At 41.1% G+C, this 10,868-nt stretch overlaps 1 protein-coding gene across 8 annotated transcripts in view; it reads left to right on the forward strand.

The window, feature by feature from the left end:
* The window catches only part of DLG2 (discs large MAGUK scaffold protein 2), a 1,827,487-nt gene that overhangs the window by 710,762 nt on the left and 1,105,857 nt on the right, over positions 1 to 10,868 (forward strand). For all 8 annotated transcript variants that reach the window (XM_045293139.1, XM_045293148.1, XM_045293133.1 and 5 more), the window contains one exon: positions 5,066 to 5,227. In XM_045293139.1, the coding sequence (XP_045149074.1) occupies positions 5,066 to 5,227 (162 nt within the window). The remainder of the gene's footprint in view (positions 1 to 5,065; positions 5,228 to 10,868) is intronic.

The following is a 10,868-nucleotide window of genomic DNA, read 5'->3' on the forward strand; positions in this document are numbered from 1 at the left end:
TTGAGGGACTACAGGGAAATTTGGGAAAGCCCAGAAAAACTCAGACTGCAATTCAAAAATGCTTTCTAAAAAAAAGTGATGTATAAATAAGAGCTTAAAATCTGTGAATGTGAAACTCAAAATGAGTGTTGAGAGTAATAAAATATTTCTTAGACATCAAGGTCAGGTTTACAGTCTGAACTGAGGCTCTATCGGTCTTTAAAATTAGTCTTAATTTTATTAGGAATTAATGTAAAATAAGTAATTGTGCTATCACATCAATTCAGTTGATCAATTCAGATGGGGTTTTACAGTTTACAGTTATGTATGTAAACAATTTAGTGAGATCTACAGTTTCATGATTGAAATTTTTCTTTAAAGTCCACTCAAATCTATAGGAATCCTTGAAAATGCCTTCTTTGCACAAACACACATTTGTGCGCACACACACACACAGGTGCTTCCACAGTCCCTTCTCATGTCCTGAGGTCTTTATGTTCCAATAATTTGGTTATAAGTGACACAAACCTAGTTGTGTTGGTCTGGGTAGACTATAGAAACAACCCAGTCCAGTCCAAGCCCCTAAGTCCAATACTAGCCCATGTCTGATATCAATCTAAAAAGTTCTCTTCAGACTCATGAAACACATGCAATGAAGCCAAATGTAGACAATCACAAACCAGTGGGTAGAAAGTCTTTGGATCCAGTGGTGTTGTAAGCATCTCAGCGCTGGCAGGGGTGTCCACATGGCTTCTCCAGTGCCCAGGGCATGGGGTCTATCAGTTTAGTGCCATGTTGTCTTGTCAGTAGAGAGTCTCCAAGGGAGTGTGTGGAGAGAGAAAATGTCTCCCACCCCCATGGAGGAAGACACACATTCCCAGAGTTCCCAGGAGAGGGCCATGCCCACATAGAGGCCTCATTGGCTATGATCCGATTGACAGACTAGATTCCACCCCTTCACTCTTAAACCTCTCAAGTCCCAAATTGACACCAGGTTCTCTAACTACCACACTAGGATTTTAAGAGTTAATTTTTTTTTAATGAAGTAATCCTTTTTTTCTGATCCCACAATTAGTGGACATCTCCTGGGTGCTAGGCACAGGGCTAAGGCTTCCTTGGTAGCAGTGACAGAGCGTCTGCCCTCGGGGAACTCGGTCCGTAGATAGGAAAGTGCCCCGCCATGTGAATGCAATGCTGAAGCCTCGTAGATTGCAGAGCTGAGAGTAACCGAATTCGGGCTTGGAGGGAGCCTTCTGTCTGGGCTGCCTTGAGAGGGTGCACTCAAGGCTGGGACGAGTAGGAATTAGATGAGATGGGAATGTAGAAGTGAACAAACAGCACTTTATGCACTGGGGGCATTCCAAGGAGAATAATTCTTACATGACAAAGTGTCTTCCGGAATATAACCTTAGATACGAGAATGGTGAGCAAAGGCATTTCAGAAGCAATAAGGTTGAGCTCATGTGATGGGGTTAGGGGCTTTCCAGACTGCAAACTTTCAGGGAAGCAGGCAGCCTCATCTCTTCCCTAGGGTTATCAGCCAGATGCTTAATTTGCAGCACCACCAGGCTTTTCTTTATTTTTTTTTATAAATCATTTTATTGGGGGCTCTTACAGCTCTTACAACAATCCATACATCAGTTGAATCGAGCACATTTGTACATGAGTTGCCATCATCATTTTCAAAACATTTTCTTTCTACTGGAGCCCTTGGTACCAGCTCATTTTCCCCCTACTCCCATCCTCATGAACCCTTGATAAATTATAAATTATTATTATTTTCATTTCTTACACAATTTGCTGCCTCCATTCACCCATGTTTCTATTGTGTATCCTCTTGGAGGTATATGTCTGTCATTGCGATCAGTTCCTTCTTTCTTCCCCTTCTCCCCCACTTTTCCCCTACTCTCATGGTATCACTACTCCCATTACTGTTCCTGAGGGGTTTATCTGCCCTGTATTTCATGTGTCAAGAGCTCTTATCTGTGCTAATGTACATGCTCTGGTCTTTCCAGATTTGTAAGATAGAGCTGGGGTCATGATAATGGGGAGTAGCATTAAAAAATTAGAGGACTGTTATGTGTTTTGTTGGTGCTATACTGCACCCTGCCTGACTTGTCCCTTCTTTGTGACCCTTCAGTAATGGGATATACAATTATCTAAAGATGATTCTCCACTCTGACCCACCTCATTCATATCAATATTATTGCTTGTTTTGGGTCTTCTGATGCCTGATATCTGATCCCATCGCCACCTCGTGATCACACAGGCTGGTGTGCTTCTTGCATGCAGGCTTTGTTGCTTCCTTGCCAAATGGCCACTTGTTTAACTTTAAGCCTTTAAGAGGCCCCCCCAACACCCCTCCCATACACACATTATATATTTTAATAGCCAGGCACCATCAGCTTTCTTCACCACATTTGCTTATGCACCCATTTTGTCTTTAGCAATCATGACAGGAAGGTGAGCATCACATAATGCCAGTTTATTAGAACAAGGTTCTTGCATTGAGGGAAGAGTTGAGTAGAGGTCCGATGTCTATCTGCTACCTTAATACGTAACATATAAGTATATGTTTATATCTTATATATCCTATATCCCTATCATTATATATTAATATATTTATGTATGCATGCCTTTATTTATACTTCTATAAATGTCTTTTGCTTCCTACTTCTTTCCTCTATTTACTTGTCTTCTCTTCCTGTCCCACTATCATGTTCGACTTTTATTGGGCTCTCAGTAATTCCTCTTGGCTAAATTGCACTTGCTCAAATCCCACCAGGCATTCTATGCTTTCCTCACCATCAATTTTAGATCCCTTATTGTTCCCTTGTCCCTTGGCTTTTTGGTTCCCCTCTCTCTTTCCCTCCCCTCCCCTCTCCCATGTCCCCCTGGAACCATTGGTCCTGTTGTTTCCTCCTCAGAATTGTAAACGATTCTGCCTATCTTATATAGACAGACATTAAAAAAGAAAGAAAAGCCTATCAATAGTTCCGGGTCTGTCTGCTGACCCTTAAGAATGTTTTCTGATCAGGTCTGATGAGGTGCCCAGCCCTGCCACCGAGTCAGAAGTCTATTTTCAGGATTCCTCGGGGACTTCTCTGCTCCGCTCCCCTTGCTGATCTTTTGTGTTCCCTTCACATTTTGCTCTGCTGTGTTTGGGGCAAACCAGGTACAGTTTCTACACTGTGTCTCTAGTGCTGTCCCCGATGGGGTTTTCGAATCCCATAAAGAGTTAATTTTGGAAAACCACAAAGGCAGCTCTCCCCTGTTCTGTCGGGTATTATGAGTTGGCATCGACCGGGTGGCAGTGAGCTTCTGTTTTCATAGAGTGAGTGCAGTTGGTGATGATGGAAAGGGTGCAGGCACATCCCAAAGACTGTGGGCTGGGTCTGAACCACCACAGTAAGGTGAAGACCTCACTAAAAGCGAGTCACAGGAATCTGTTTGCTTTCCCAGTGCATAGGAAAATGATGCTGACATTAAATTGCAGTATTTTTAGTATGCAATATTTAAAAGTTTGAAATACTAGGAATGAGTGAGAACCTACTGTGGGGGAAATGGTGTTTATGGACTTGATTGATGTGAGATTGCCCCAAACTTTCCATTTGTCAAAATGGCAATATCTGAAAAGCACAATGAAGCACAGCACAATAAAATGAGGTACGACCGAATATAGAGTGCTTTATGCACAACAATCATGATGTTAGTTGTGGTTTTTATTTTGAGACTAGTATTAAGCTTTGGACATTGCCGAGAACTTCCCTGTCAATTGCAAGCACCAATATTAAGCTCTCACGTTTCAAGCAGACAACAGAATTAATGACCAACCCTAAGGTGGAATTTTGTTGTTGTTGTTGTTGTTGTTCTGATCAGGTTATGAGTCAGATTGACAGCTGATTTCCAGGAGACCATATCTCAAAATTAAGCTAAAAACAGACATGGTATTGTAAGAAGACATACATGCTTTTAATAACTTGATGAGATAGAATAGCTGGTGGAAAAAATATTATGGTATAGGAAAGAAGTTAGACATTGCAATGTTTAGCCTAAAATGAGAGTGTTTGGACCCTTGGCCCTAATGCCCTATGCTATGCACAGAGAACAGAGGTAAAGCAAGGCATGCTAAACACTAATAGTCTAGTTGAGGTTGGGGTATAGAATATCATTTTCCTTTCCAATAAGGCCAACAACCTTGAAACACAGATTAGAAGAGACAGAGACTCAGGCCAAAGCTGAAGATGGAGAATGGTCTTATGCACCGGGTCATACTGGTTACAAGCTATTTCCTATTCTGACTATTTTGGCTTTATGCCAGCTTCCTTACATTTACACGGGAGACTCAAAAGATAGCCTTTGCCACAGCATGTTCTTAATGTTCTTAATATTTTTAAAGGGGGAAAGAGGGAAGGAAACATTGCTTCTCCTTTGAACGTGAATAATTTTTGTCGTTTTAAAAATCATCTGTTTGAAGTTCTTTGAAAGTTCTATGCCTAGGAATTGTCATATTTTGTTCTGGATTCCAACTCCATGAGGATAAAGTAAAAAAAATAAATAAATAAAATCATTCCCTTTGAGGCCAATATAGTTACTCTAAGTGGCAACCATTTTCTCTCACTTTCAAAGAAACTTAAACTCTTCACAAACTGTAATACCAAATGTATTTTATAAATGGTATATGGGTGGTAGTCTTTCATCTGAACTCAGCCTTCTTGCTCAGTGCTTTTTTCTTCACCTATTTCCTAGAACATTGCTCTACTTTTTAGCACATATTTAACGGCTCTTGTCATTTTGGAGAATTCCCACACCTACTTGGCAAAGTGGCCTGAGTCTTGCTTGGCATCCTCCTCCCAGTGCTCATAGACAAAGATAGTACCTGTCAGGAAGAAGCAACGCATAGGCCTTGGTGGGTACTGATGGTGGGATTCATCTTGCGTGCAGTTGACCTGGTCTATGGTGATCTCCAAAACTGTCTGTGCTAGTGACTGTTTGATGAAACCAATAGTAGGTTCAAACTGCACCTGGTAAACATTAGACTATAAATCTCAAAACTGACAGTGTTTTTCAAAAATTTTCCCCCTAGAAATATCGCTATCAAGATGAGGATGGCCCGCATGATCATTCCTTACCTCGACTAACCCATGAAGTAAGAGGGCCTGAACTGGTTCATGTGTCAGAAAAGAACCTTTCTCAAATAGAAAATGTCCATGGATACGTCTTGCAATCGCATATTTCTCCTCTGAAGGTAAGTTGGCGTTAAAGCTGGCGACAGTGGTTGGTCTGCATTGCTAAGGGAAATGCTTGCTGCCTGGATTAAATGGAAATCAAACCCCCAAGGGTGACCCCTGGTTGCCATCTGAGCTTTCTGTGGTTGGGAGGTTCAGCTAGCAAGGCCTCTGTTTTTAGTTCACTTCCTAGTACTTCCAGTTTTTAATGCAGATACTTAGGCATGTCTAGAAAATCTATTTTGTTGCTAAGAATGGGCTAAGGTGGGGTACCAGCCTCTACAACTGATGGATCCAAGGGGTGGTTGTGTAATTGAGGGGTTAAATTAAAGAGACATCAAACAAGATAAAGCATGGGAGTGCTCATCTCCCTCCGGGACCATCATGACGCCAGGAGCCAGACCCACGCAGAGAGAGAATATATTCCAACCAAGGTTTATATGCACTCTAGGGGCATGCCAGTCCCCCTAATTACAAGTAACCACATGCGTAACAGGAAGGGGTTGTACAGTAGGCACACAGGTGACAGGAAGGCATACACGTAACAAGATAAGTGGGCTCTAGAGTCAAGATGGCAGCCTCACCTTGGTTTTCCCTGAGGTGGCTTGACCTTAGGTGTCTTGGGGTTCTCCTTCAGGGGAGCAATCCAGTATCCTTATCAGAAGGGAGTGGACTCTACTTAGGGTGGGACCTGATCACTGTATAGATGGCTGACAACCTTCAGGCAGATAACCTTTAAGCAGTTGACCTCAAAGTACATAGTGAGTAACCATGTATTATCAAATAGCACATTAGGTTTGCCATATATTATGGGGGGACATCCCGGAATAACTCTTCTGTTTCCCACAGAAACAGCCAGTTGTGAATAGTTGAGAGGGAAAATGAGGGAAGCACTTCTTTTAAAAACAGGTATAAAAAGATTTTGCTCATCTCTCTCTAGTTTCAGATAAAACAAAGAAAATGTAACAAGTGATTGCCTTAACTCAATTCTAGATTTCCGGACTTGGTTCATCATTGCAATTAGCTGGGGAGCTGGTAAAACTACAGATTCCTGGGCTCTATTTGCAATCCAAAGGATCTACTACAGGGGGAGAAGCCCAGGGATCTGTGGTTTTACCAGATGCCCAGGTGATTTCAATATTCAGCCAAGTTTGGGAACCTAGAATCTAAGCTGAAAAGAAGACTGTGTGATTTGGCTCACTGATGCCTCTATTTTATCCTAGAAGAAATTGTTTCCTAAATTTCTATTCAGTATCAGACTGCTGTCAACACTTTCTACTGTTGTCCTATATGTTTTAAATAATTTTTTTAAATGCATTGGCAAGAAGGGACAATTAAATAAAGATGATCTGTAACAAACTAAATCACACAAGAACATTCTACAAATGACTAGCCTTTTCTATGGAATTCTATGGTATTTTGTGGTCAAGTTAAAGGAAAAATAGCATGAGAATCAATGTTTCTTTTTAATTGATATAATTGAAGAGAATCACAATGGGGGGAAAGAATCCTACCAATTCACTCCTTAATTACTATTTTATCGTGTATTTGGGTAGCTAAACAATAATTTCAATAGCACATCCTTGTAATAATCCACAATAAAAAATATATCCATAAAGAACAGGTCAATACACTCCAGAGTTCTGTTCTGTTTTAAAACTATCAAATAGAGGTTAAATTAGGTTTTGTATAGTTCCAAAATTTAGTATATTTTTAATATGATGGCTTCCTTAACATGTTTATAGGGGCTTCAAAAAGTTCATGGAAGCATTTCATCCCCCTTTAATTCCATTTTCCCACACACTTTTTAAAGCCTCCTTGTATTATCAAATGAAATAATTAGACATAATTGTCATAATTAATATAGACTAATTGTCAAATCCCAGTCAATAAACTATGTAAATATCATGCCTCTGGGAAACTATTTTACTATCCTTTCCCAAGTTTCTTTGGAAATAACTACATGAGGGATGGAAAAGTGTGTGTTTAACCTGGAAAAGAAGGGAAGATCTGATTGGGGGACATGGAACTTAGGAGGTGTCAATTACCCAGAGGTTTTACCCAGAGGCCAGAGGCAGTCACTATCCATGACTGTTAGGAATATATACAATCACTTTAAGATCACAGCTTCTGACATTTAGGCAAAGCCCTGGTGGCACCATGGGTGACAAGTTGAACTGCTAACTGCAAAGTAGGCAGTTCAAAACCACCAGTCACTCCACAGGAGAAAGATAACGCTTTCTACTCCTCGGTAAAGAGTGAAGTTTCGGACGCCCCCAAGAGCAGGTCTCCTCTGTCCAACAGGGCCTCTCTGAGTTGGAATTGACTCAGTAGCAGTGAACTGAGTGCATTTCTGACACCTAGGGCTGTCCCAAAAAGGATGATTAATTTCTGAAGCTGGGAGCTCTGTCCATGGGAATTCTACAGGCCTGAATAACCTGCTTAATAGCATTGTAAGAAGGATTTGGTCTTTGGCCGGATGTTAGAATGAATCATCTCTACGTCCTCATCTAATGCTGTGAGTCAACAGTTCTCTTCTGTGGTCAGATGAATGCCTTACTCTCGGGATCTTTGTTCCTCCTTAAGCTATGCACTGACCGCTGTAAATTGAGAATGGACAATCCTGGAAGCCTGGATTTAAATAAGAGTATTTAGATTTCAGTTTTACTCTTCCTGATTCACTGAAAAAATCTAGTAGACCCTCTATGGAACCTTCTTCCCCACACTCCCCCACACCCAACTTGTCTTCCTAATGTTTTAATTTACTCTGGAGTATGATTCCAAAAGTCCTCCAGATTGAGCAGGGTGTGATGCACTTTCACTGCTATGCAGCCAGGTCCACCTCCTAGTCACCGTAGAGGATGGGGTAGGACTGCCCGGTGGATTTAGGAGCATGGGACTACAGGCACAGAGAGCCCCGTCTTTCACTTATAGAATGCGATGGTTTCAAAGGGACCTGCTGACCTCGTGGTTAGCAGCTTAGTCTATAACCATTAAGCTGCCGGGGCTGGAGAAGGCTATGAAGGCTAGTCTGAAGTTACAGAAAATAATACTAATAAACAATTAAAAATGCAAATACGTAGATACCTGTGTCTTCAGCAAATATATGATTATCTATATATCTACAGCAGTGGTTCTCAACCTGCCTAGTGCCGTGACCCTTTAATACAGTTCCTCGTGTGGTGGTGACCCTGAACCATAAAATTATTTTCATTGCTACCTCAAAGGGGTCAAACTGGTCTACAGTTTGAGTGATTACAACATCATTTAATCTACTATAGAACATTCCCTTTGTAAAATTTGAGTTGGTAGAAAAGTTTTGTTTTTCGTATGGTCAGATGCTAGAAATAGAATGGTATTTCCCTTTACCCTATTTCCTTTTTTTCTTGAAATAAATGTCTTCAGAGTTAGTGGCCTTTCTTTGCTCAAGTTTTGTGCTATATCCATTCAAAATTTTTATTCTCTTCTTCTAAACCAATGTTTCCAAAAGTTGCCGATACCACCTCGTGGAGGTGCTGGAATGATTCAGAGGGGCTTCAAACGCAGATACCTACAGTCTTAGCCTGGAAGATGGAATTTCAAGCAAAACTGTTAATTGCCAATAGTTTTTGTTTAGTTTTGTTTTGTTCTAAAAAGGGAATGGGGGCAGTAGACCAAATAAGCTGGGGGACCAACATTCTAAACACTTCTACTAGTTTTTATGCTTTTACTGCAATGCTTTACTTTTATGGAGACACTTCAAACAGCCTGTGAATAATACACATGATATAAAATAAGGTTGGAATAGTTCCCCGATTAGGAGAAGCTATCCATTCAGTGGGGCATGTCCCTACTGAGTGGTACCATGAAGAAGACTGTTGAGTTTATCAAGAATGTCTGAACCCAGTCCAAGCAGTGGTTACGTTAGAAGCAGCCCTTTCCCTTCACTACTGTCAAGAGGTGTTTATGCTAAATGAAATGTGGTTTTAGATGCCTTTAGATTCTCTTAATGAAATGATTCCATGTACCTTCCCCTATTAGCAGTAGCCATTGCCTTAATTTGTACTTTTTTTTTCGAGGGGTGCGTAGGGGTGCTAGGCTAGATGAACCCTGTTGTATAGAGATTGCCACCTTCATAGTGTAAATATTTCCATCATGATGGTTTTCAGGCTACCTACCTAAAGCTACTAATCTATTTGGAAAGGGATGTAGAGATATAAGACTCTCACCTGCCAGAGGCTGTACCATCAGATTGAAGCACGTGTGTCTTTAGCCTCATGGTGGTTATGCAATGGGGTTTGATCCAAAGGATCAGTTCAAAACAACCAGCTGCTCTGCAGAAGAAAGACTGAGCTTTCTACTCCCCAAGCAGTTAGCTTTGAACCCTATAGAGGCAATTCTGCCCTGTCCCATAGGGTCGCTAGGACTTGACATCTGCTCAATGGCAGTGAGAGAGGCGCCTTTATACAGACATAATTTCCTAATCAAATTGTAATTGAGGTTTGTTTTTATGACCATAGTTCAAATGCTTGGGAAACGTGTCAATATTCAAATCTAATGTGTTATATTCTCACAAAGGGTGCCTACTGAAATCGGGAAAATGCCAAGAAGATACAATTCTAGATTTGTCATATTTCCAAATTCTTGTCTTTGATCTGTCTGGGGCTTGTGGACCAGGCACTGAAAGAGGGAAGAATAGGAAAGAAAAACACCAGAGCCAATAACGTCCCTAATGGAACCCTACTTCGTTATGGAAAATGTGGCTCTCTGGTGTTAATTGGCAATTTACATATGGCACACCTAAACAGAGTGAGATGACTGGATAACAAGTTTAAATGTCACACAGAGCAGGCTCTGACTCATTAGCTAAGTGATCCCACTGCTGAAGGCTTGGCAATCATTTCCTGTATTGCTTGAAACCTCCGTCCTAAGATGTATCTGCCTTTGGAGCACCAGCCGCCTGGGTGACAGGCTGTTTTGCTTAGCGTTTTCATTAGAGTGCCTGGGCCAGGGTGAAGTATGGGTTGGAAGGGGAAATGCAATTTAGTGGTGAATTCAAGAGAATTTTCTTTCCCTGGCCTCAAGATGGGGATGCTGTCTCATCGAATGCTGTTTAAAACCTTCCACAAAATAAACTGGCCTAAAACATGGCTTTTTTTTCTTTCCATTTAGTCCAGTGAAATAAAATTTAATTGAATACTCATAATAGATGGAGAAACAAAGAACAGTGAATATCTGTATGCTCTTCTAGGGAACCAGATTTATAGTTACTTGTTGCTTATTCTTACTCAGCTACAGGAGTTGAAATTCCTCAAGAGTGCCTACTGGGGGCCCTGAGGAGAGTCTACACAGAACATTTTTTAAAGGGAAGACATGAGAGAGTCTGGAAGCAAGGGATTTCATTTAAAATATCTAGGTTTAAACCATTATCCTTTTTTTATTAAAGGTTTAGAAAGTACCTGGTACATAACAAAGCAAAATAACGCACTGCCATTGAGTCAGTGCCAACTCATAGGACAGGGTAGACGTGCCCCTGTGGGCTTCTGAGACAGTAACTATGTTATGTATGAGTAGAAAGTGCGGTCTTTGTTTCGTGGAGTGGCTGGTGGTACAAGTTGCAGACCTTGCAGATAGCAGTCCAATGCACTGTTTCGTGGAGTGGCTGGTGGTACAAGTTGCAGA

The sequence above is a fragment of the Echinops telfairi genome, unplaced genomic scaffold, assembly GCF_000313985.2.
Source record: "Echinops telfairi isolate 266 unplaced genomic scaffold, ASM31398v2 ScPeMD7_1713;HRSCAF=2227, whole genome shotgun sequence".
Classification (NCBI taxonomy): domain Eukaryota; kingdom Metazoa; phylum Chordata; class Mammalia; order Afrosoricida; family Tenrecidae; genus Echinops; species Echinops telfairi.